Source organism: Brachionichthys hirsutus, chromosome 7 (genome assembly GCF_040956055.1).
Source record: "Brachionichthys hirsutus isolate HB-005 chromosome 7, CSIRO-AGI_Bhir_v1, whole genome shotgun sequence".
NCBI lineage: Eukaryota > Metazoa > Chordata > Actinopteri > Lophiiformes > Brachionichthyidae > Brachionichthys > Brachionichthys hirsutus.
The window spans coordinates 10,547,191-10,574,278 of NC_090903.1; the positions used below are offsets into that span (position 1 = coordinate 10,547,191).

A 27,088-nucleotide genomic window follows, 5' to 3' on the forward strand; every position below is an offset into this window, starting at 1 on the left:
ACAGGACCAAGGCCATGTCCTCTGGTACTGGTCCAAATGGAAGAAAATGCAGTGTTTGCTTATCTCTTCCAAGAGTCCATCAGTCCACATTTATGTACGCTCAATTCAAAGGCTGAAGTCCTTTTTCTGCACAAGTTGTTAGTTCAGCTTTAAACAGAATTTTCCGTACATTCTTCGGGAATTCCAGCAACAAATTTAATGCTGCCAAAAAAAAAAAAATAGTTTTATATGAATTCCTTCTCGGTATATATGCGGGGAGTTCTGAGAGACAGTGTGTGTGTGTAAAATGCTCAAAGTGTTTTATGGCATCCTGACCTGGAGGGTTATTCAAATAGTGGAAGGCCGATCAATAACCCTGAAAAAGACGTTCCACCAGATGGTCAAAATTGATGAACTCTCCGAGAAGCCAGGTGGTGGAATATCTGAGTGTCGTAAATTTTGAATCTGTTGTTGGGATTGGCTTGAGAGGATATAAAGGCTGGAGACATCTTACTGTTGTTGAGGAACACTCTCAAAGTCTTCCTTCCAGGCTGCATGTTAGTAAAGAGATTTGATTCATCACACTATCAGTAACTCTACTATTCTATCATATTCCAATCAATCCAGAATAAATAGCTTTGTCTCGGTGGCAAATATTCTCACAAAGCGGTTTGATTGTCGCTGAAGTTAGGGTTTCCAATTTGAAGGCTGCTTTAACAATAATAAAATGAAACATCCATCTTATTTTAGTCAGTAAACAAATACAAAATCACATGCAGATACACACATGTGTCTTCATTATCCATGCGACCCCTTTTGCAGAGGGTAATGCCTGCTCTTATTCGCTGAGCAGCAGGAGAGAAGGGCACACAGACCAATCAATCCATCACTGACACGCCTCCATATGTCCAGTGTTCCTATTGGTGCACCACATGTAGGCCACACAATAATAAATGCACACAAAGACTAGCGGGGAGGCCGTTTGTTTGGCATACTGAAGGCATTTCATTGAACTAAAACTTGTCTTCTCCGCAGAAATCATTAATTGTCGGTTCCAGCAGAAGGTTCAAATGAAGCTTTTACAGCCGTGTCTTCTCGCCCCCTTCCTGCTCTGCTGCTGCCTATCAGGAAGTCAAGCCAACCGCATCTACATCCACCCCTTTACTCTCTTTGCTAACAAGAATCAGAGCTGTGTCACCTTGCAGGATGAGACACTCGATCCTCTGCAGACACTTCCTGTGGCCCCCCTCGATATTGACATTCTGACACCAGACAGCCGGGACACCTCAAAACAGGATGCACGGGAAAAAAACATCACAGAAAGGATGCTGGTTCTGGTTCGCCCGTTGAACCATGTGGGCCTGAGGATGTACCAGGCACTCAGCAAAAAGCAGCACAGCTCCAACACGCTCTTCTCTCCTGTTAACGCCTATGGATCCCTCATCACCCTCTACCTGGGAGCCTCCAGGAGGACAGCCAGCTATTTCCAGGTTATTGATTTGCTATCATTGTAGAGGAAAATATGCTTGATATGATACGACCGATCCCATGTGGCTATTTTGTCTGTGTTTTCTTAATTCACTCCGTTTCCCTACAGCTTTTCTTGGGCATAAGCAGTGGCACGGACCCAGACGACTGTGTGTCCTTAGTGGACGGACACAAGATTCTCAAGACCCTGCAGAACATTAATTATCTGGTGGACGATGGACCGAAAGATCAAATCACGACCCAGGTCTGGACCTTCATCCGCCATGATGCTTTACTCTCCAAAGACTTTTTTCAAGGCACTCAGGACTCCTCAGACACGTCGTTCGTCCACAGCGTGGACTTTTCCCAGCCTCAGGAGGCTGAGCAGCTGGTGAACAACTTCCTGGAGAAAACATCAGATGGGAAGGTGAAAAGCATCTTCAAAGACCTGAACTCCAGCACTGACTTTCTGTTTCTGTCTTCAGTCAGCTTCAAAGGTCCGCCGCTTCTACTCTTTTGTTGAGACGACTGTTAAACTGATTTGATGATGATGATTAGAGTAGCATCAGCGACGCACCACCTTGTAGTACCTGATTGTGTTCTTTGCTTGTGTGTGTTCAGACAACTGGCAAACAGCTTTCCAACTAGACAAGACCTCTTTGCAAGAGTTTCACGTGGATGAAACAACCACAGTGAAGGCTCCACTGATGACCCACACTGGTCTGTACTACTACCTGAGTGATGCGGTAGGTCATAGTTCAGGAGATTTCTTGGTTCATTCGGGTTTCCGTTTTTTTCACATCATCATGAATGGAGTCATCGATAACATGTTTCTCTTTTGCTCCCATGAAGGCAAGTAGATGTACAGTTGTGAAGCTGCCTCTGAGTACACAATCCTACATGTTGCTGGTCCTGCCAGATCAAGGGTCCAAACTCCATACCCTTGAGTCTAAACTGCTCTATGACGTCCTATCTAACTGGCACCAGAACCTCCAGGAAGGGTGAGTATTCAAAAGCCATCAATCCATGCCTGCAATATTCTGCTTCACACAAAATGACTAAGACTATGAAACATCTTTGTGTTATATTCCCATTTTACAACCATTTTTTTAATGACATCTTTGGAAACGTTCCTCCTGGCTCAGTCATTGTATTTCCAATGGTGTTTCTGTTTAAGAGTCACTTTTATGCCATTATATGTCATTAAAAATGCTTTTAAGTTATATAAAATTTTAACGCCTTCAATTTAAAAAAATCTAAACTTTTTTTTTTTTTGCAAGGGTCAATATAGTCTTGTTTAATTTCAAATACTTTTGAAAATATAATTAAAATGGGTTTCCCCTTTGTCCATCCAGTCTGCTGGAGCTCTCCATCCCAAAGTTCTCCATGTCGTCGGTCACTGACCTGCAAGACCTGCTGATGGCCGTGAGTCCAGAAATTGAAGTCAAACTGCTGGGCTCCGAGGCTAAGTTCACCCAACTGAGCAACATCAATCCTTTCACTATAAATAAGGTGGCGTACTGTGGATGAAGGGTCATCTCGTCACACAAAACAGTGTGCACCTCATTAACAGCTCTCACTGTTTCCCTCAGGCCATCAACAAAGTCACTTTTGAGATCTCTGAAGGACCAGAACTTCATGACAAGACGGAGTTGACGGGCATTCCTCTGAAAATGACCATCAACCGGCCGTTTTTCTTCTCTGTCATAGAAGAAGGTTCTGATGCCATTCTCATGCTAGGGAAGATCATGAACCCGACGCTCTAAGGACATCATGCAGGAAAACAACAACGAATTAAACGATCTCTGAAATATTAAGGTCAATTATTTTTCATTTAATGAAAGCCATCGCTCAAAACTTTATGACAGCAGTATTTATGAATGTCTGTTACCTTAAGAAGCCGGTTGAGAATTCTAATTTACCTGTAGAATTTATCAGGGTTCCATACAGTATTTAGTAGAGGAAGGCGCAGTAATAATTCTCTATGATGAATGATGATATTTTATATTGCAACCAAGCTCATCTTTGTGATTACTCTAATAAAGGAATTTCTTAATATAAAGATGTATTGTCTTTTATTATAACAGGCATTAACATCTAAATGCTTTAAATTCATTCAAAAACATTCCAAATTATTTTACAAATCACACAGATCACATTTTATTCTGTGCGTTATTTTAATGCCGTGTCCCTCGCTCAAAGTCATCAGAATTTTGTAACTACACCAAACATACAATTACAGTAGTAGCAAATTGACTTTGATTTAACATTGTATATTTGTGGTTTATCAGTTTCCCACTTCTTTAGTAATCGAATGGTTCTAAATTATACACAATTATACACAAACACACACCGCTCAGAGACCTGAAGGTTTCTTTAGGAAATAATGTAAATGTAACTGCTTGTATCCAGTTCTGTTTTAAACCCCAAATTAAACACTGAATTCAAAGTTCTTTATTTTATAACCAAGGGTTGTGATATATTAATCATATTATACAACTTTGATTTAACAAACTTTACATGGCACACAAACTATTTTTATTCAAGACGACTACCCCTCCAAGTGGAAGAAAGTAGACAAGCATTGTGACTGACAGTTTTCTGTACATTCGTCTTATACAACATTCCAGCCCAGCATGTTACCAGTGTAGTACCTTGCTATGGAGTAGTACTTGGATGTCCCTTTGGTTTGCACTGCAAAACCCACCAATGAGACAATGTGACACACAGAAATGGGTTTGTATAAAAGGATTTTAGCTGTGTTGGTTTTTATCAAACATTCTTCTTACTCTCATCAGAAACTGGTACCAGACCATGAGTTTGGCCTGGACTGAACAGATGTTTTTGAAGTTCTAAGAAGTGCAGCACTTTAACAAGCTTCTTTTTCACATTTTCACTGGTTCTGTTCAGCAAGCTCTCTGGCCTCCTTTACGAGGTCCATTAGGGTGGAGAACATGGAGATGTCACTTGGCTGAAGACCCATCTTCTGGATCTGAGACACAACAGTACAGAATCAAAACTATCGCAGATGACCTGATGCTTGTAACAGAACGTGTGTGTTTCTGCTTGCCAATTACCTGCTGCCCCAGGTATTCCGCATCCAGTGCGAGCTGAAGTCGGATCTTGCTGTCATCTGTAGGCGCGCCGTTTGTTCCCGCCGTGGTCGATGGGGTCGCACCCTTTCTTGCTTGCTTTAACCGCTTCAGACTCTCCTCCATCTTCCTCACTGAGCTCAGCACCTCTGAGATGGTCTCATAGTACCTGAACACACGAACAATACACAGTATATAGATTTCATTCTTCAACACGAGCCCTGTTTGAGTCTCGTTATGTTTGCCGTGTGTGTTTTAGTTCACCTCTGTGTGCATTCACATAGTGTAACTCGCAGCCACTCCTGTGCTGTCGACGGTGTTACCAGCCCTGTTGAGTCACTTAGCAATTGATGCAATGGCCGTAAAGCGTTGTCCATGTAGGCTGATGGACACACTGGTAGTTCCTGTTCGAGGAGGACGTAAAATGTGGTTATGGTCATCAATGTCTATTTCCACTTAATTTACTCTTCAACAGCAATTTACAACATGAAAGGATTTTGCCAAAATTGCTGCAAAAGTCAGTCGGAAATACATTATCGTTATAAGTTGTATTTTTTATTTTTTTTACAAATTGACACTTCAAAAAGGTTAGTTATAAACCTCAAAGGTCAATGACAATTTTACTTTATGATTATCAGGATATGTAATGAAATAAAAGAGTGATTTGTGCACATTTGCAGCTTCTCTTACCTTATTAGTCCTGCGGTAGAGACGTGGAACTTCCGAAACGCTCTTCAGGAAGCGGCAACTGCGTTCAGTCAGTTGTTGCGTCATCCTGGAGTTCAGCGTGGGAATGCTACTCGACAGGCACGCCTTGGAGTCTAATAGAGCATCTGGCATGGAAAGCAAAGAGTAAATGCAAAAGTAAAAATCCATCCATCCATTTTCTTCCGCTTATCCGGGGCCGGGTCGCGGGGGCAGCAGCCTAAGCAGGGAAACCCAGACTTCCCTCTCCCCGGCCACTTCTTCTAGCTCTTCCGGGGGGATCCCGAGGCGTTCCCAGGCCAGCCGAGAGACATAGTCTCTCCAGCGTGTCCTGGGTCTTCCCCGTGGTCTCCTCCCGGTGGGACGTGCCCTGAACACCTCACCAGGGAGGCGTTCAGGAGGCATCCTGAATAGATGTCCGAGCCACCTCATCTGGCCCCTCTCAACGCGGAGGAGCAGCGGCTCTACTCCGAGCTCTTCCCGGATGACTGAGCTTCTCACCCTATCTCTAAGGGAGAGCCCAGCCACCCTACGGAGGAAGCTCATTTCAGCCGCTTGTACCCGGGATCTCGTTCTTTCGGTCACTACCCAAAGCTCGTGACCATAGGTGAGGGTAGGAACGAAGATCGACCGGTAAATCGAGAGCTTCGCCTTTCGGCTCAGCTCTCTCTTCACCATGACGGATCTGTGCAGAGTCCGCATCACTGCAGACGCTGCACCGATCCGTCTGTCGATCTCTCGCTCCATTTTTCCCTCACTCGTGAACAAGACCCCGAGGTACTTGAACTCCTCCACTTGGGGCAGGATCTCCTCCCCGACCTGGAGGGCGCACTCCACCCTTTTCCGACTAAGAACCATGGCCTCGGATTTGGAGGTGCTGATTCTCATCCCGGCCGCTTCACATGCGGCTGCGAACCGATCCAGTGAGAGCTGGAGGGCACGGCCTGATGAAGCCAACAGGATCACATCGTCTGCAAACAGCAGCGATCCAATCCTGAGGTCACCAAACCGAACCCCCTCAACGCCCTGGCTGCACCTAGAAATTCTGTCCATAAAAGTTACGAACAGAATCGGTGACAAAGGGCAGCCCTGGCGGAGTCCAACCCGCACTGGAAATAGGTCCGACTTATTGCCAGCAATGCGGACCAAGCTCTGGCACCGGTCATATAGGGAGCGGACACCCCGTATGAGGGGGTCCGACACCCCATACTCCCGGAGCACCCCCCACAGGACTCCCCGAGGGACACGGTCGAATGCCTTCTCCAAATCCACAAAACACATGTGGACTGGTTGGGCAAACTCCCATGCACCCTCAAGGACCCTGCCGAGGGTGTAGAGCTGGTCCACAGTTCCACGGCCAGGACGAAAACCACATTGCTCCTCCTGAATCCGAGGTTCGACTATCCGGCGGACCCTCCTCTCCAGTACCCCTGAATAGACCTTACCAGGGAGGCTGAGGAGTGTGATCCCTCTGTAGTTGGAACACACCCTCCGGTCCCCCTTCTTATAAAGAGGGACCACCACCCCGGTCTGCCAATCCAGAGGCACTGCCCCCGATGTCCATGCAATGTTGCAGAGTCGTGTCAACCATGACAGCCCTACAACATCCAGAGCCTTAAGGGACTCCGGGCGGATCTCATCCACCCCCGGGGCCCTGCCACCGAGAAGCTTTTTGACTACCTCGGCAACCTCGGCCCCAGAGATAGAGGAGCTCACCCCCGAGTCCCCAGGCCCTGCTTCCTCACTGGAAGGCATGTCGGTGGGATTGAGGAGGTCTTCAAAGTAGTCCCTCCACCGATCTACGACGTCTCGAGTCGAGGTCAGCAGCGCACCATCCCCACCATACACAGTGTTGACCGTGCACTGCTTCCCCCTCCTGAGATGCCGGATGGTGGCCCAGAACCTCTTCGAAGCCGTCCGGAAGTCGTTTTCCATGGCCTCACCGAACTCCTCCCATGCCCGGGTTTTTGCCTCAGCAACCACGGTAGCTGCACTCCGCTTGGTCTGTCGGTACCTGTCAGCTGCCTCCGGAGTCCCACAGGCCAAAAGGGCCTGGTAGGACTCCTTCTTCAGCTTGACGGCATCCCTCACCACCGGTGTCCACCAAGAGGTCTTGGGATTGCCGCCACGACAGGCACCGACCACCTTACGGCCACAGCACCGATCGGCCGCTTCAACAATGGAGGCACGAAACATAGTCCACTCGGACTCAATGTCCCCTGCCTCCCCCGGTACATGGTCGAAGTTCTCCCGGAGGTGGGAGTTAAAACTCCTTCTGATAGGAGATTCTGCCAGACGTTCCCAACAGACCCTCACAATACGTTTGGGCCTGCCAGGTCTGTCCGGCATCCTCCCCCACCATCGGAGTTGGCTCACCACCAGGTGATGGTCGGTTGACAGCTCCGCCCCTCTCTTCACCCGAGTGTCCAAGACATGCGGCCGCAAGTCCGGTGAGACGACTACAAAGTCGATCATCGAACTGCGGCCTAGGGTGTCCTGGTGCCAAGTGCACATATGGACACCCTTATGCTTGAACATGGTGTTTGTTATGGACAATCTGTGACGAGCACAGAAGTCCAATAACAAAACACCACTCGGATTCCGATCAGGGGGGCCATTCCTCCCAATCACACCCCTCCAGGTCTCACTTTCATTGCCAACATGGGCGTTGAAGTCCCCCAATAGAACGAGGGAATCCCCAGAAGGAGCACTCTCCAGTACCCCCTCCAGGGACTCCAAAAAGGGTGGATACTCTGAACTGCTGTTTGGACCATAGGCACAAACAACAGTCAGGTTCCGTCCCCCCACCCGAAGGCGGAGGGAAGCTACCCTCTCATTTATTGGAGTAAACTCCAACATACAGGCACTGAGCCGGGGGGCAATAAGTATTGCCACCCCCGCCCGGCGCCTCTCACCAGTGGCAACTCCAGAGTGGAAGAGAGTCCAACCCCTCTCAAGAAGGGTGGTTCCGGAGCCCTTGCTGTGTGTCGAGGTGAGGCCAACTATATCCAGTCGGAACTTCTCAACCTCGCACACCAGCTCAGGCTCCTTCCCCGCCAGAGAGGTGACATTCCACGTCCCTAGAGCTAGTTTCTGGAGCCGAGGGTCGGACCGCCAAGGTCCCCGCCTTCGGCTGCCGCCCAGCTCACATTGCACCCGACCCCTCTGGTCCCTCCTATGGGTGGTGAGCCCAAGGGAGGAAGGTCCCACGTAGCTTCTTCGGGCTATGCCCGACCGGGCTCCATGGGTGAAGACCCGGCCACCAGGCGCTCGCCATCGTGCCCCACCCCCAGGCCTGGCTCCAGGAGGGGGCCCCGGTGACCCGCGTCCGGGCAAGGGAAGCCCAGGACCAAATATTTTACTCGTCATTGGGGTTTTCTGAGCCACCCTTTGTCTGGTCCCTCCCCTAGGACCTGTTTGCCATGGGTGACCCTACCAGGGGCATATAGCCCCGGACAACTGAGCTCCTAGGATCATCGGGACACGCAAACCCCTCCACCACGATAAGGTGGCAGCTCAGGGAGTAAAAATGTCCATGCTAAATTCAGGGACAGTGAGTAAAGAGTGATTATATTTTGAGACTGGCTGACTTGACCATTAGGGGTGGCTCAATTTTGAAATGTCAGTGAACACTAAGTTAGGTTAGGACTGAGGGGTTCCATATATAAAACTAAATTTGACTGCAGTAATGCAGTCAATAATAGCTCATGTTTGATTCTACTCAGACATACATGTAGTTAGTATCTTAAGATGCTACTTCATTTCACAGAAATATCGAGTTAACAAAATGAATCACTTGCATACGTGTTCACCGGATTCCTTACTCAACTCAACTCGCAATAATGCTTGGTCCCAGTGGCTTTTGGGGATCGAGCGTTTGCTATTGCTGCTTCAAAACTTTGCACCACTGCACATCCGACAAGCTTTTACACCGTCTGTTTTTAAAACTGATCTTAAAACTCACTTTTTCTCTGTGGCTTTCAACTCAGCAAGAAACTTTGGCCATGTTTTATTCATTTTTTAATTGTTTCTTATATTCTCTGTTTGATGGCTTTTATTATTTTATTGTTTCGCTTATGTTTTTAGATTTCTTGTTTACATTTATTTATGTTCAGCACTTTGTTTCAGAGTTTGGTTGTTTAAAGTGCTTAATAAATAAAGCCGAGTTAAGTATTGACCGGGTTCCTCACCTTCCACAACAGCAAGGTTTATGATTCCAATGGCTTCTAACCGCTGTCTGACCATCTCTGACAACTCTGGTATCTAAAATGAAGAGTACAAGCATCAGCATGGAAACAAATAAATAGAAAAATAAAATTTAAAAAATCTAAACCTGCTCTTGCAGCTTTTGGATGTCAGCTGCAATGTAGATCAGCTGTTTGGTGGACAAGGAGCCAGGACTCCCACTCTCACTGCCTCCATCATCCATTGAAGTTCGGCTAGAGGTGGAGGAGGCTGAGCTTGGCAGAGGCCTGGCTGCCTCCTTGGTCACCTCAGGGGGTGGAGTCTTAGTCAACACCTGTGCAGGAACAGGAGTCAGGAAAAGCTATATATATATATATATAATATATATTTAGGTTTACCTGATCAAGAAACTTGGCATATCTTGCATAGAGCTGCAGCGTGAGCTTCCAGAGGCGATGGGCCAGAGGTGACAGGTAGACTTTGTCTGACCAACATCTTACTAAACAGGACCACAACATCTCAGATGCCTGTAGGTGGTATGTGCTGCCAGCTTGATATAAAGACACACACATACACAGTTATAAAATGTAAAACATGAATCACACAATGGCGTTAATGGTATAGAACTCATCCAACCTGGTGCCGGTTCTAGTCCATCACTTATGGCGTTCTCCAGACTTCCTGCTATTTCTTTGTATCTACAAATATGGAAAGAAACACACACAGGGAAGAAAAATGTGTTGTAAACCCCAATATGGACAGTCTCATGAGAGGAAACTACACAGTGTTCTTTTTAAATTCTGAACTTCACACAGGGTCCAGTAACACGTCTATGACGCATGCCTTTAACACACTCACATACACAATTTGCTTTTACTTCATGTTGCTTGGTTCACATACGACCTGTAATAAGACTCAGTATCACCTGATTTTGTTACTGTCCACAAGGGGGAGCCCCATTAGGTCACCTCTTATAATTGATATCAGTGGTCAGGGTCTGGCAAAAGCAAATGTGTATTTTTATGCTGATGAAGCAGTTATTTGCCACTGTGGGTCAACTCTTGTTAAGGGCCATTGAATCCCTGCAGAAAACCTTTCATTGCTTAAGCTGAAACTTGTTCTCAATGCGGACCAGACCAAGCGTTGGTCGACTTGCTTGTAAGTCGGCCCATGGCCCATGTCGTAAGTATATTTTGCTGCGTCATGATTCTGTAAATGAGGAGTAGAAAGAGATAATTTTCTCTTGGTAGACATCGTGGTTGAGACCCCAGAAACGGTCTTAAACTCGATTTGCTCGCTCGCTTTCCAGTATGTCTTAAGAACACCCCATAAGCAGACAAACAAAACAACAAGAGTGTTGTAGTAAAGTCAAACTGTCGTAAGTCGCATAGGTCATAAGTCGATGACCCCCTGTAATGTACTTCACCTAATGCAAGTTATGCAAAGACAGTAATGTATCAGGATCTTGTAGAGGTAACACTATAAGCACCTTAATTGAAAGTACACAGGCAGGTTCCATTTGTTTTGGAAGCCGATATATGAGGGATGTGCTCTCAGTCTCTTCACACTGGCCTGCGAACTGCACTGACGCTCAAACTTGCGCACAAACTCCATACTTGTGCCGTAACGCTAGAAAAGATAAGAGTTGGAACAACAAAGGCAAAGACTGAATGATGTGACTGTAAACAATAAGTACAACTTTGTCAAAGTGAACACACACACAGGCTATTGCAATGAGACTGTACCTCATAAAATATGTCAGGGTTTCCAGGGTTGAAGAGATAGGACAACCTCTCCTCGATCCCTCTGATCATCTCCGGCCACACAGAGTTTACCAGGAAATCATAGCCTGGTACTATATCAGCTTTGCCACTGACGCGAAAGGAAGCAACAGATTCAAAATATGCAAGGATATCCAACTATGTACATATTCATTTTATACACAATATGACTTGTTATTGTTAACTGAGGGGGGGGGGGACTCCAAAGATCACAGGACAAAGCCTGTTATAGAGATGAAACTCCTAGTGACAAAATATAGTTAATTTTATAATGGCATTTTCATAAATATATTAATAAAACACAAAAATACATTGTCAATACACTGAATACAAAAGCTCAATTTCATGGCTTTTAAAGCATTACCTGGATATTGCCCCCCCAGTCACACCTCGAAGCAGTCTAAAATGGTGAGGAACGAACTCCAGCAGTCTTGAGTACATCATCTGGAGACCATTCTGGCTGGACTTTACCATCTCTTCAACAATCACCTAAAAAAAAAAGGGGGAGGGGGGGGCAGGACTAACTGTACTTGTACTGTAATACATTCTATTGCTTGACTGTACTTGTACTGCTTCATCATCATCACTCTCTGCCAGGGTAATCAAATAATATCTATATTTTTTAAAGCATCAATTGAATCAACAATATACCGAAATACATGCCATGTTTACCTGGTCCATATACGGCTTGACCAGCACCTGTCCTACCAGCGCCTCAGCATCGCGGGTCTTGTCTATGGTAGCGTACGTCCTCAAGCAGTGGCGCACCATGTCCACATTGGATGTCTGTAGACCCTCGATCAGCAAGCCCTCGAGAGACTGCTGCAGCATGGAGGTGATCCCTGCAATACGCTGGCAGAGCACAGAGCTTTGTCACACGCAGTTTAAAAAACACATACAGAAAACGTTCCAACAGAAGAGAATGCATTGAAAAGGGTAAAGGTCACCCTTATTCAGTGCAAATGGTAGCATTGATGATTTCAGTCTTGTTAAAAAACATTCATGACAAAATGCCAGCTTGACTGACCACAGGCGTGGCTGTTGGCTATTTAGCTGTCTGATTGGCCGGTGAACACTTACAGGTCTAACTTTGTCTAGTAGAGGCATGCCTTTGCTCTGGACAGCATGGAACTGTAGCTGGTTAAATTCTGTAGCAATCCTCTCCAGGATCTGACCTGCTAAAAGTGGACTGGAGAGGAAAAAATTAATTCAGACGCAAGAATTTAGAACTCCAACCCTGCAGAGTTTAAGCAGAGTTTTCATTCAAATATATGTATATTTGAAGGGAATAAAAGACAACTGGACGACCGGATAAAATAATATATATATATTTTTTTAAATGATACCAGTGGGCTTGTTGACAAAGCCACCTTCTCACCTGCCAATTTCTAAGGAGCTGGATTCCTTGGAGCTCTGGGAATGGAGGATCTTCTCAATCTTCTCCACCGAGCGCACCACCTGAATCAGCCTCGATACACACACCTAATGGATAGAATAATTATGAATTAATAATTTCCCACACTCTTAAAAACTACATTAAAAGGTTGAAAACATGTTTTATTAAAAAAAAAACATGTACGGTATTTTTAATACTCTAGATAGCAACACACAGTTTGTTGAAACAATGTTAACAATTGACAGTATTTACTGATTAATAAAATATAATCAAATGACGAGGACTGATAGGAAGGCAAAGAGTAAAACCTTTTTTTTCTGCAGATCCTCCTGCTTGGATAGCTGGTTGTCTATAGACTGAATTACCTCACTCACACAGGACCGCAAACTCTGCAAGAAATGATAACCACAAACATTTGTGAACACCAAGGTAAGAATCAAGGACTACATTCTGCTTTTCGAGAACACACACCATAACCTCCTCTCGTAACTGTCCCAATGGCACAGAGAGCTGATTGAGGGCTTTGTCCATCCCCACCTGAGACAGGATACAGAAATCTCGAGATTAGAAACAGTCTTTCCACAATAAGACTTACATATAAATATAAAAACGGCATGGTTTTGTTTTTCAAAAGCATACAAAAAGCTTAACTAAAAGAAAGTGTATGCTCAAGTAATGCAAAAATATCATCTGACATTCACTGAGACAGTTTGCGGCGAATTTGACATTTACAGTAAACTGTCTTGTCTTTTAGACATAGCGGAATTTTTCTCCACATGCCTCAACACTGTGGCTAATATTAAAAAAGACAAACCAGGTTGGTGGATAAGTTAACAAAGTCGGCGTAGTCCTTGTTGATGAGTTCCACCATGGCCGTTTTAAGCAGTTTATAGTAGAGCTCCAGGTCTTCTCTCATCTCTTCCAATTGGACCTGCTTCCGACATTCTGACACGAACTGGTCAACGTCAAAGTCATCCTGCAAAGAGAAAAACAATCAGCAACAAGATTAGTGTTACCTCAAGTGAACGAGTCAGCTGCATAATCATCAAACACTAAAAAAAAAAAATTATGAACAGAACGCTGATCAGAGAATGTCAGCTAAACCAACTTAGCCACAGACTAACATGCATGAATACTTTTATAAATCATTGCTTATGCCATTTACTTCCAAAAGGTAACGCGGAGTTCCTATGGCGTTTATCATGTTCGACATTTATGTAATATTAACTATGGTTACGATTGAATTTAAACAGCGTATTAAGTCGAGTAGCATTTTTATCAATAGCAAAAAAGCAATGTTGAATTAAGAAACAGGCACATCCTGTACGACACGTAACAGCTACTCAACGAATGCTAGCTAGTTTTACAGCATCGCTATGGTTACAGACTTAATAAACATGGAGTTGATTCATTTTACCTTCATGAAAACATCCTTGTCGAAGCACAAAGACTCTGGTCCCTTTGGCAGATTCATTTTGGTACAAACGAAACGAAACAAAACACGATTAATGCACAGTAAAAACTGACAAGGCCCCGCCCCCCGCTAGCTATGGACAAGCTTCCGCAAACATGGCAAGCGCACCAACGAGGAAGAAAATGTAATGTAATTACTCTACAGCGCCACCCACGGGCAGTAAGAGAAATCTACATTAACGTTCATTCATCAGAGGGTTAAATAGATAAATGCGGCAAACTAATCGCATGTATTTTGATAGAGTTCATTTTTGCAGGAGTATTTGTTGGTGGCATAAAACTAAAATGTATTGAGGTCAATTCCATGCCTTCTGTGGTGTGATTTTATATTTCTTTCATAAGAATGGAAGATTTTAGTGCATTTGTGACCAAAATATCATTCTGTCCTGATGCTGGCCAGAGCATTAACAGATTTAGCAAGGCATTTAAGGTTGACATTGCAAGATATTTACCTTCAAAAAGTGTTGCTGACCAAACATCTCATCAAAGGTTCTAAAAAGAGACAAATGTATCCATCTCCATCTGGGACGAAAGGTTTATCAATAACAGGTTGGCCTTATGGTGAGTTTAAAATTGAACATATGAGGGGTCAGTTAGAATATATGTATATTAATTTACCTGTACAGATCTAGACTTAAAAAATACACACATTTGTACTTCCTTTTATTACAGTTTAGTGAGTTTTCACTTCATTTATTTCTTCCCTGTCATGCTGTCCATTTCTTGCGTCCACCATTTTATTCCACTGCTCGATTATCCTCGTTTTTCCATGTTGGCTCCAGCCGTCGCTCCTCTCCTCTCTGAGTTTGGATGAGAAGGTGCGTCTTATTGGTTGACAGCGGCAGGGCTGTGGCGTCAGGTGACGCACGGGCAGCCACTGGTCTCTCTGTGTGGAGAAATGACTGGTCCAACCCGGATACTGTGCCACCACCGGCCCATTTTTGTTTTGTTTTTTTTGCAGCTAAATTGACAGAAATATTTCAGCACCCTCGAGGCGGACAGTTCCCTCCGGATCCACGCGTATCCGCGTGGGGGGGGCACAGGAAAGGGGAGGGGAGGGTGTAGCCGCCCGCCACACTAAAGACAGTAACATCGTGTCCAGTCGCATGCTCCGCGAAGAGTGAGAGAGAGAGAGAGCAAGAGGTGAGAGAAGAGTGCCATCTACTCCAGAGAGAGAGAGAGAGAGAGAGGGAGAGAGAGAGAGAGATGGCGGAGTGCGGGCTGAAGGCGCTGTCTCTCCTGGAGGCGGCCCGTTCCCGTTACGAGAGCCTGCAGATATCCGACGACGTGTTCGGTGAGTCCGGGGACGACAGCAGCGACAACCCCTTCTACAGCACCTCCGGGGACTCTGACTCCGACAACGACAGGGCCGAGGTCGGCGAGGAGGAGCAGCAGCAGCAGCCGAAGCAACAGCACCAAAAACGGACCGCAGGATGCGGCGGCGGCGGCGGCGGACCCCCCGGCTCGCTGTCCCGCAGCCAGGCTGAGGAGGAGGGATGGACCGAGGCTCTGCAGGACGTCACGGCGCCGCCGTACAAGGAGACGTACGGTGAGACTTCAGGGGAATAAGGTCATTGTCGCATCAGGGAGTCGGTGCCTCCGGTCACGCGCAATAATGTCGTGGTTTTCGGAGCTGCGCGTAAAAAGGCTGATGCTTTGGGACAGCTGGGAGGCTGGTTCACGCTTTTGCCGGGGAGCCGCATGACGCTGCGCCTTTGATAAGTCACCAGTTGGACCTGTGGGTCCACGCGTAATCCCGTGTAGGCAGACACCACGAGGTCTAGACACACGCGTAAAGAAGCCAGCTTTTTGTTTCCACACGTTCCTTCCTGTGACTTGGATGTATAGTTTGAGCGCGTCCTCCGCTCCCATCCATCATTGGGAAGCAGAGGCCATCCAAGAGGTTTATGACACGTTCTATAGGAGCATGAAAACTCCGAGCAGACCATGTATATTATTAAATTACACAGTTTGGGTATATTTCACAAACTGCTCTGTCAACAGAGAATACCGGGTACCATTATTGCTGTCAGAAAGCAGGTTTTCGGAGCAGCGTTTCTGTTCATGGTCACGTTCCGTTTATACGAGGGGGGGCACAGATGTGGGGCATGAGAGTGCTCGGATCCTATTTTTACTCATCTGACATAATCCAACGAGAACTGAGCGGGGCCAGATTGTAAAATGTGTCTCGGTGAGGGACGAGTGACGGGACTCTTCTGCATCCTGCACACTTCCTTCACTGTTTCTGCAGTCGACCTTCAGGTCTGGAGGCAGGGGGGTGTGACCTGATCTCCTGTGCTTTGCATGCTGCTGGTTGGGGATTGTTTGGACAAGCACAGCCAGCAAAGGTGTGGTTCCACCAGCCTTTATGACGGTTGACATGTTGACCAGACTCCCAGAGAACACAATTCACATATTTCAACTTAAGAAGCCAAAAGAGTGCATTCTGATTTAACCGGCCTAAAGATTGACTCCATCTTGAGCACCAGCATATCTGCATAAATAGATGAGAAATAAATCGCCCGTGATGGGGAGGCTGCTTAAGCTCGCGGAGGTTTCCACTAAGTGTCAGAGCGAGATGGTTTGAGTGGCGGCAAAGGACCAAATTGAGGATTATGAAACAAACATCGACATCTCAGATTATGTAACCGGCCTTTACTGCGATGCTGAAGGGAATTAAAATGCTGTTAATTCTCTTTCTGGAGTGCGTCTCATCGATTATTGGTGCTCTCTGCATGTCAGTCTTGTCAGAATGCTACATGTGCATTTTTTTTAAATTATGCTAAAATGGTTTTTATGATCCAGTAGTTAGGCTTTCATTGTTTATAAGATTGTCTAACATTCATATATCGCTAACAATTGGAGGGGGTCAGAATAAAGGTAAAAAAAAATTGATCAGCTGCTTTCCCTTTTCTTCTAGTTTTTCGGTGAAATCAACTAATCATATAAAAACTAAGCAGGTAATTGTTATTAAGAATGGAAATGCAACAATAGCTAGAAAAAAAAAAGACACTTCCACAAAAACTGAGTGTGTTAGAACGGCTTGAACGACAAGGCAATCTCTTTACCAGGCATTGATTCTTTAATGACAAAAGAGTGTGACTAAAGCTGATGGCTAAGCTAAGATGGCACATGCTTGTTAGCGCTGTAACCCCTGCATCGCCCGCTCTGAGAGCCGAGGTCTGTCTGCGTCAGCTGATATTAATATAGGAAGAATCCTTCATGGGCTTAATCCAGTTATGCAGGCTCAACGGGAAGATCATCTGGCGGGGAAGCACAAAGAAAGGCTTTGGAAGAAGTGCTCAAAGACACAGGAAGTCCATCATCAGCTTATTGAAGTGATCAGCGTCCATCAGTCACTTTGGGAACTTCTATGTGAATGTCTGATGGGTATTTTTTTTTTATATCCGGGATTGGCTCTGAGGATTTTCCTGTCAGCTTTCATGTCCAATGGAACGCCAATGAGATTTTGAGCGGCGCCGCGGCTGTTTCTGGCATTTTTTAGCTTCAGCTTTGTGGCTGTACTCCTCTTTTTCTCCTCCAAATGTTTTCCAGTTCGGATGTAAATTCTGAAGCATGATATCTTTAATACATCTCAATAGGCAATAAAAAAAACAAAAAGCTCTGGTTATTTTTGTCGCTGCTGAGTGAAAACATTGTTCCAATAATGAGATTGTGCCGCTCAGTTGAGCCTGAAGTCGTTCAACGTCCAACTTCTATTTTTTTTTCAGAGCTCCGACAGCCTTTGAAAACCGCTGCAATTTGTTAGAGCAAACACATCAAACCGGTTTCTGCATTGTGCAGCGACTTCTAAAGGCGTGCGGGATTTGAAGAGGAGGCACATTCTCTTCATTACATGAGCAAGAACATGCAAGACTCTGGACTGGAAGCAACTATTGAACTGTGCTTCAAGCGATTTGAATAAGCAAAATGTGCAGCAGTCTTTTGATGACATCGACACTGTATGTCATCAAAAGACTGCTGCACATTCTAATTATTCTCTGTATTGAATTGAAAGCCTTTTGAACTGTATGATCGGTAGTTCTGATCGTTTTCCGCTCACTTGTACAGTTTGTGTCCAAACTAACTCCGACTTCTGAACGGTGTGATATCGTGAAAGATGTCCTCTGCACAGACTTTACTTCTGCAGACAGCGGAGAGAACTGGGTTAGTCATGCCAGCTCCTTAATGTCTGAGCGAGACGTCGTCACGGAGACACCCACGGACGGTGGAAACGAATGTGGAGCCCCGTTAGGAAACGCTGCCGGAATTTTCTAGATTACATTGTGTGCAGATTTTCCTGAGCTGCAAGGATCGATGCCCTTTTGCAACCACCCACCCATAGAGACTGGGTTCTCAAGCTTAACGGCAGCAAACGGGAGCAGACTATGTGTAGACAACGAATTGAGACTGAAACTGTCTCCAACAAATCTCGCACGACGGCTTTATGTGAGGCCATTCAAGCACCTCCCTCCCATTAATCTGTGCTGAGGTGAGGCTCCGTGTGCTTGTTAATCTGCTGCCAACTCCTTTTCTCCTCCTTTTGTGTGTATACGGTGGGTCGAGTGATAGTCAGAAATCCAAATAAGAAGTGTTTATTTACGTGTTGTTTATTCTGGCTCGTGTATTTAAATGTTATGCACAGTAAATATGGAAGAAGGAAAAACAATACAGTAGGGTATAAAGACGGTAAGATGTACATGGGTCTGAAGGTATTAAGAAGAATCTGGAGCATCTCGGGGGTTTCCACTGCAGAATGTATTATTTTTAGTTGACTCTTTTAAGTTTAAACATATTTTAGGGATCTACTTCAATGTAAATCGTTTCAGGACTAAGCTGTTCTCTTGCTAATACAAGAGTCGGCACACGATGATCAGGTGCTCCGGCTGTCTCCATATCAGGACTATTAAATTCCCTCTCGCAATAAGAGTTGGCGGAGGTTCTGTCATCTTTGGCCAAGGAAGCCTTAATTCAATTTCCAGATGGCTCGGAGCCCGGTCGCAAGTTTTGAGTAACTTTTTCACGTGCCAATACAAAGACTTTTATGTAACCTTTTCAGAGACGAAATGAAAATGAAGAAAAAAACAAGAAGACCGACACGGAGAAGTTGTGTCTGTCTCCACCTCTAGGAACCAATCAAATATAATTCAGTATATTATAGCAACATAATCATAGTGTGTATTATGCCTTGGGGGGCCATAGTTTAGGCTATTGTTTTATATAATTGAGCTACTCCCGATGAAGAGTAGACAGGATAACATATTATTTGCAAATCCGTCTTTAGATGCACCAATTATCTTTGATTAATGAAGTTTCTTTCTGATTCATTCGTCGTGATTCTTCGACAGCATGCTCCTGATTCAGCTCCCTAATCAGAGTCGACTCGGGGACATAAAATTAACCATCGAGACATTAAAGCCGCTCACAAACACGACTCAGTCCTGTACTTGTAGTAAATTAAATGGTGTTAATGGCAAAAAGAACTTTTATTGTTCCTCTGACAAATTAAACAGTTTAAAACAGCAATTAACGAATCCGCTCGCTGTTCCGGTTTCCGTTTTTCTCATGTGAGGGACAATTGTTATGCAAGCAAGAAGCCATTTGAATGCATCCCACACAGTTTTGGCAGCGACAGCTCAACAAAATCGTATTTTCTTTCTTACAGAATAATTTTTTTTTCCAGCCAAATCAATAAAATTGAGTGCCCAATTTTAAAGATGGGATTAAGCAACACGTTGGAATCTCTTGATCTGTCACTGTCCTTTTTCATCCATCATAATATTTATTCCTTCCCCTTCCTGTCTTATTCCAGGCCCTGCTCAGAAGTTGCCAGCTACTGCCACGGCCTTAGACTTCTTCCAGCTCTTCATCCCAGACAATTGCATCCAAAACATGGTCCTCCAGACTAACATGTACGCAAAGAAATTCCAGGAGCGTTTCGGTTCAGATGAAGGCTGGCGTCCCGTCACAGCCCAGGAGATAAAGGCCTTCCTGGGCTTCGTCATCTCCACCAGTGTGCACCGCTGTGAGTCGGTGCTCAGCATCTGGAGCTCAGGCTTCTTCAGCAACCGAAGCATTGCTTTAAAGATGAGCCAGGCACGCTTTGAGAAGATCCTCAAATACTTCCACATTGTGGCTTTCCGGCCATCGCAGGGAAGCAACCAGGGCCTTTACAAGATTCAACCGTTTCTAGACTCGCTGCAGCAGTCGTTCGGCTGCACCTTCAGACCGTCGCAGACACAGGTGTGTGCACTTTATCTGGGTATTGATCTTTCCAAATACATCTGATATGAAAAGCTAGGTATTATGAATTCTGTCATGAGATCGGAGAACGTTATTGCATTAATCGCAGTAATAGGTGGTGATTAATCCGGATGAATTCCATGTTTACAATGCTAGGAATGAGTTTTACTTTTTTTTTGGGGGGGGGGGGATTTAAAACATGATATTGGACTAAGAATTGCCGTGTGAAATTTGCCCACAACACCGTTAATGAATTGCAGAATTACAACAACAAAACAAAAGCACAGACTGAAATGTTTGCTTCTTTAATGTCCTACAATGTATGAGTGCTGAAAGCGCCATTTAGGAGGCAACAGTCTCCCTCGGGGCGAGGCCGGTATGACGGATCATCGGAGGTGATCGTCTAAGGCGCCTTGAATCCGCTGGACTTCGGCCCTGATGTTGGGCTTGCAGTTCATGCTGATCCATTTGGTGATTGCATAGGTTATCTTAGCTGTACAGAGTTTTCTTTTACCATTAATTTCCCTTCCAGCGGACGTATTTCAGTTACACTGTGCTAGTTAGAGCTGCATTTATGCAAGCAGGGCAGTGGAGTGCTTGCCTTGTTACTCTACTTTGGGTGGGTTGGAGTTCCTTCATCTCCTACGTCACTGTCCTAACAAGCTGAACAACAGCACAGCAGACTTTAAAAAACCAGATAATAAAAAACCAAACTGAGAAGGAATCCCTTTTGAATTTTGATTACTGTAATATCTGTGTGTGATGGGATGTGTGTTTATTCAGACGTAAAAAAAAATGGTGTGGTTTACATAAAAGTCAGCCAAAAAACAAAATTTCACCTCAAACAAATAATGTGCTGCGTAAGGGCTTTTCTTATTTGGGTAAAACATAATGTACCTATTCAGATCAGGAGAGAGGGAGATGAATTTGTTTGCATCAAACCAAAACCTTCCAAATTAATCTGGCAATAAACACGTTGTTTCTTTTCATTCTGAAATAATTGTTGCTTGCACAATATATTAGCTATGGAATAAAAGCAGGATATGCATTTTGGAAATTAGTCCAAGCGATCGGTTCCAGATAAACTTCGGTTTTACTCCTCTCCAGGATGTGGCTTGATTTATGTCACTAGTCTCTCATTTATCTTCATTATGGACTAAATCCCTGCTATCCCCCCCACCCCCACGCCGCTGTAATTACTTCCCAGTACCAAGCAATGCTCACATTATATCCTTATTCCATATATTATCCTTCTACCACTTCACTGAACACTCTTGGACACACACAGACATGACAGAAAAGAACATGAAAGAAAACAAATACTCAAATTAGACAGATTGGGAAAATGTTTTGTCCTCTAAACCAAAACATATTTTGCATAATGCATTTACAAACTATTTACGTAATCCAAATAGTAACCTGGATGTATCCAACATGTTCTAGCATCCCTAATGGCCTTACTGAAAGGATCTGTAGACACTGTTTAGTATTGACCTGCAGTCTTTGAGTAACGCTGCACGACAGGAGCGATGGGTGGATTTTCCTCTTCCCTATTTCCACGAAAGAAAAAAAAAACGAACCTATGATTTACCTCACGCACAGAGGTAACCACACTATATTCAGCTGTCAGGATGAGGTGTAGACAAATATCCGGTCACCAGGAGTGTGTTGCCGCGGACGCCACTGCTAATGCAGCAGCTGCAGGCGGAGATGTTTCTTAAAAGGCCTTTGTGGTTTGAGTAGCATCCATCTAAAGGTAGATATCGCCATTACATTTAACGCTTGTTTATTCTCAGACGTATCCTGCTTTGGAACCTCTGACCTGTTGCTCTCAGAGAGTTGTTGGTCGCTGCTGCTCACCTCAGCTGTAGTCAAATATCCTAGAAGCAGTAGGAGGAGGGGAGGAGGGGGGGGGGGGGGGCAGATGAAGGGACAACAGAGAGAAATTTGAAATGCAAATATTTGTTGAGCAGATGGATTCATCTCACGGGAATACATGCCGAGGTTTTATAATCCAAGATAGGGTGGCAAAATATTTGCTTTCTCTTAATACTGCTAGTTGTGTGTTTTTTTGCAAATGTGTCGGTTTAATCCCGTTGCAAGATTAATCATCCCAGCTATCTAGAGGCGGAGAGCAGGGCCAGGAAATTATAAAGACGGTGACATGGGTCACTATACTTCGAAATTTGGATTTTCAAATTAAAGAGCATGACAGTGCAGGTTTATACTGTCTTGTTTACTTTGCCAAGGACTATTTTTCTGGTTTTGCTGACAGCGGCTCAGATACTCAGAGGACACTGCTCGTGTTAGCGTGACATGAAGCCTCCCATTCCTCACCTGAAAGCTTTTATTTGTTTCCGTCTCTTTACCTTCAGCTTTCTTTTTTCTACATAGCACATCTTATACTTGGCTCTGTCGTAATCCACTAAAATGCACACACTTGTGTGTCTCCAGGTTCTTCATGAGCCCTTGATAGATGAAGACCCAGTCTTCATCACCACCTGCACGGAAAGAGAGCTGAGGAAGAGGAAGAAGAGGAAGTTCAGCCTCTGGGTTCGACAGTGCACGTCCACCGGATTCATCTGTCAGGTAGCACACTGCGTGTGTGTGTGTGTGTGTGTGTGTGTGTGTGTGTGTGTGTGTGTGTGTGTGTGCGTGCGTGCGTGTGTTTTTGAAGAGTGAAGTGAGAAGAGAGACATTTGTATTTTTTATTTACTTTGTATTATATTGATATTTACTACATTTATTATTTAGAGTTATGGCATCAATTTCAGCATTTTATTTCATAGCTGAAATGCTTTGTTTTTTTTAAAGCACAGACAAGGAAGATGATCTGAAGTCTGTTGAAAGGCATTCATCAAAAACCAAATCTTATTCACTCATTTTCATTCAGTCAACTTCTTAACTCTGCAAATAAATAAAACACATTTCACAATGTTTTTTTTTAAACATTTAAACAAATTTTGCACGCAGAAAATGCAATCCCCAAAAAAATGATCTTTGACAAATACTTTCTGGACAAAATGGTGCTTGTCAGATTTATCTTGTGAAGTAATTTCTACCCAGTTTTTGAGGCAGGATGGGCGTGAACGTGGATCAGTTTTCCTCAATAACTCATGAACTACGTGATGGATTTTTGTAAAGACGAGTGGCATCAGGATTTTTAACTCACTTTAAAAGAACTAATTAAGATGTGATTTGATGGCCTGCTCATCGAACTGGAATTCGACAACCAAGTCTTTAACATCACAGCTTCATCATGTCGTTCATAAAGTTTATCAGGGGTTACCTCATCCCTAATCGATAGGGTCACTATATTCAATACTTTAGCCTCAAATAAATTAGATGCTTGCTGTGATCATTGCTTCTTTACATACTGGCCATTGATTCTATGTTATTGTGATGAGAGCAAAAATGTGTCTATTTCTCCAGAGAGTGAAGTCTGGATGTTAGTTTGTGGCAGGAACATCCTGCTACAACTCAACAATGTCGAATGAAGGGCTTTTACTACACAGGAACCAAAACGAAATAGATAGTCGAGCAGGCTGCTGCTGCTGCGGAGGAGGATGCGTTCCAGAATCGTGGAAGACATAGTGGATGAACAGGATTTTAATTTGCTAAACCTTATTCTTGGTTTATAGCACATCAAAATAATGGATGCATTGAATATTCATTGTATTCTCATCATCCCAAAGAAGCATCACAGCCTCTATCATTCAAAGCCGTGTTGTATGAGCCTTTAAGCATGAATATTATCAGTGGCTTTGGTCGTTTGGCCGTTACTCAAGCATTACCAGTCCACTGATCGCCGACGTGTGTCTGCTGTGAGGTCTATTCCCTCTAAATGAATTGTGTTGAGGAAGAAAAAAAGAAAACGCTAAGAAAAGAAATGAGTTAATGGCATGAATCAATGAGATTCCATTAGCCAGCGCCCCATACAGGCGTGCGTGATGCACCATCACGCACGCCACCGGCCACTTAGTGTAATAGCCAGAGGCCTGACGTAGACGCTGGCTAATCAGGATAATGCTGCTCAGCTCGTGAGCAGAAATCTAAATGCAGGATGCCCACTGAACTCTCCCTCCGTGTACATCAGTGTGTTCATCTAGGAGCCACAGCGCAGCGCTGAACTCAGCAATGAGCAGGGTATGTTAGAAGGTCAGTGGGACTCACAGAAAAATGGGTTTCTATGAAGTCTTAGTTCCAATCCTATTTTATCTGCGCCTCCCGACTCCCACGCTGTAGATCTCAGTCCATCTGAAGGAGGGCCCGGGGACGGACAGCCTGGCCACCTTGAAGAACAAGCCTCAGCTCCACAGCCTCGTGGCCAAGCAGCTTTGCCAGAACATTCCTGGCAGGAACGCCATCATCTTCACGGGGCCGTCCATCACAAGCCTGAGCCTCTTCTCCGAATTCAGCAAACAAGGTACGCAAACAGAGCAACAGAATCAACAGCAGATGTAGATCTGTTGGTCTGTCTCTGCCATGGTACACAAATAAAGCACTTTCATTTTTTTATCTTCCTGCTTCACTAGCCTCCTCATCCACCATGGCTCCTTTTCGGCTTAGCAATCTTTTTTCTGTCCATTTATGTTCCTCAGTGTGATGATAGCAGCCAGTGCTTTATAGCATAGTCTGTTGTGTTAACTTGTAATTTAGACTTTGGAACACAACAACACAAAGTGAGAATTATTAATTTATCTCTTCATCTGTTCTCACACCCCCGAGGAAAAAAAAAGGTTTCGGCATTGCTCTTTTTTATTTATTCTCCCCAATGGCTAGATCGTACACAAAGAGACAACGTTGGACCAATAACAGCCCCGGGATGTTCTGCTAGAGATCTGTGCTTTGAGTTTTAAGTCTGATCACAGCTCAAACTAGAAAGCACTCAGAGACGGCAAAGATCTGCCAAAAGCTAAAAACCTGTCTGTAATGAAAAACAGTTGCCACACTAGAATAAATCACAATGCACAAATGCGAGAAACATGGGCAACATTTGAGAGAGGTTGTGATAAAGATAAAGTCTACGGTAGATTGTTATAACATTATTACAATCTGTTTCTATGCTAATTCTCTGGTGCATTTCTCACATCCAGGTCCCAGTAGTATCCTCATTTGCCACCGTGATTCACGTATTAACTCGTCTCCCACTCTTCCCCAGACATCTACTGTTGTGGTCTGCTGAGCACCAGGAAGAGCGACTGCACAGGTTTACCACAAAGCATGCTGGTCTGCGGCTCCACGCCGGCGCAGCGCGGCCAGTCACAAGTGATGATGAAAGGCAGCATGTCGCTGATCAGCTGGTACAACAAGGGACACTTTAGGTTTCTCACCAACGGTTACTCTCCAATGAAACAAGGTAAATGCTGCTCCGATGCAGCGATGACTAAAAACCCTCAAAGTGTATTCGTCTGGTTGAATTTTGATATGGGCCACATATTGTTCTCATGCTGTGCATTAATGTGCAAAATGCAGGATTTCATTGTAATCCGGTGTCCCGGACATGGTGTGACGATTCTCCTGCTCTTTAGGCACAGTAACGTCTTCAGAGGTTAAACCGAATTGAATTGTTGCAAGTTGCTATACAACGTGATTAAAAAGAACATTGTTAGTACAGCATATTAAATCAAACCTTGTCAAAATTCTGAATCAATTTCTTCTCACTCTTAGTTTGTTTGGTGTGTTTGTGGCAGGTATGATCATCAAGAGGAAAAGCGGGGAGATCCCGTGCCCGTTGGCTGTTGAGGCCTTCGCGGCGCACCTCAGCTACATCTGCAAATACGACGACAAGTACAGCAAGTATGTCCAGCGTCTCACCACATAGCTATTCCAGACTTGCATCCATTTCTCTATTTCTCCTGTTGACTGAATTTTTTTTTTTTTTTACATCTTCCCTTCCCCCCCATTAATTCTGTTATTTTATTGCCCAAATGATCATGAGTGATAAATTGAGATGGTAATTACTGTGTGGCTGACTTTGAACAGGCGCTATTTACTCTTCTCTACTGCTGTTACGTTCACACAAAGTAAACACTGCTACTCAGAAGGTTTCACTATTTCCTCTTTGTCTAATGATGATGTCGATTTTCATTAAAGGAAAAGACTCACTCGAGGTCAGTAAATGAATCGATTGTGGCTTTAACACCTGCTACCCAGCAAAGGTTGCGCTTGCAGATAGTCATGCATTTAGGACTTTTAGTGGAGGAGTGAATGCTATTCATTCATTTCATAGAAAGTCTATCCATAAAAGCTTAAACTGAGCAGCTCTTTCTCTCTCACAGGTACTTTATCTTCCACAAGCCCAACAAGACCTGGCAGCAGGTGTTCTGGTTGAGCATCAGCATCGCCATCAATAACGCGTACATCCTGTACAAGATGTCCGACGCCTACGCGGTCAAACGCTACAGCCGAGCGCAGTTTGGTGAAAAACTGGTTCGAGAGCTGCTGGATTTAGATGACTGCTCCCCCACGCAGTGAGGAGGAGGAGGAGGAGGACAGCAGGGAAACATACACACACAATCCCTTCACATATACACTCCCTCCTCATTACGGCTGTCCAGACTCCTCGGTCTGTGTCAATGTGATGATAGTGAAACAGTGCCAAGCCTATGTCTCTCTTCCTGTAGTTGTTTTCTGTGCTACCGTAAATATACATTTGGACACACAGTACAGAATCACAAGCCATGTAAGATCTCACTGTAACTTTAAACCACGCAGATTTGCTAAGCATGTGTTAGCAGGAGGGTATTTCACAAGCAAAGCTGCAG

The 27,088-nt window shown here is 44.6% G+C and overlaps 3 protein-coding genes across 3 annotated transcripts; 2 read left to right on the forward strand and 1 right to left on the reverse strand.

The window, feature by feature from the left end:
• Positions 1–1,049: 1,049 nt before the first annotated feature.
• agt (angiotensinogen) lies at positions 1,050–3,390 on the forward strand. The gene is made up of 6 exons (XM_068741427.1): positions 1,050–1,469; positions 1,577–1,943; positions 2,068–2,192; positions 2,299–2,447; positions 2,802–2,958; positions 3,039–3,390. The coding sequence occupies exons 1-6, from the start codon at positions 1,050–1,052 to the stop codon at positions 3,210–3,212; spliced, it is 1,392 nt and encodes a 463-aa protein (XP_068597528.1). The 3' UTR covers positions 3,213–3,390.
• Positions 3,391–3,922: 532 nt separating this feature from the next.
• cog2 (component of oligomeric golgi complex 2) lies at positions 3,923–14,079 on the reverse strand. The gene is made up of 18 exons (XM_068741332.1): positions 14,023–14,079; positions 13,420–13,581; positions 13,077–13,142; positions 12,914–12,994; positions 12,588–12,691; positions 12,290–12,398; positions 11,882–12,061; positions 11,574–11,698; positions 11,174–11,300; positions 10,918–11,057; positions 10,065–10,126; positions 9,827–9,978; positions 9,577–9,762; positions 9,434–9,506; positions 5,229–5,371; positions 4,803–4,942; positions 4,524–4,707; positions 3,923–4,438 (listed from the first exon to the last, which is right to left on the reverse strand). Exons 1-18 carry the CDS (start codon positions 14,077–14,079, stop codon positions 4,340–4,342), a joined length of 2,190 nt encoding a protein of 729 aa, XP_068597433.1. The 3' UTR covers positions 3,923–4,339.
• Positions 14,080–15,284: 1,205 nt separating this feature from the next.
• Positions 15,285–26,798, forward strand: pgbd5 (piggyBac transposable element derived 5). The gene is made up of 7 exons (XM_068741723.1): positions 15,285–15,627; positions 19,891–20,321; positions 22,776–22,910; positions 24,567–24,747; positions 25,483–25,680; positions 26,015–26,120; positions 26,603–26,798. The coding sequence occupies exons 1-7, from the start codon at positions 15,285–15,287 to the stop codon at positions 26,796–26,798; spliced, it is 1,590 nt and encodes a 529-aa protein (XP_068597824.1).
• The last annotated feature ends 290 nt before the right edge of the window (positions 26,799–27,088 follow it).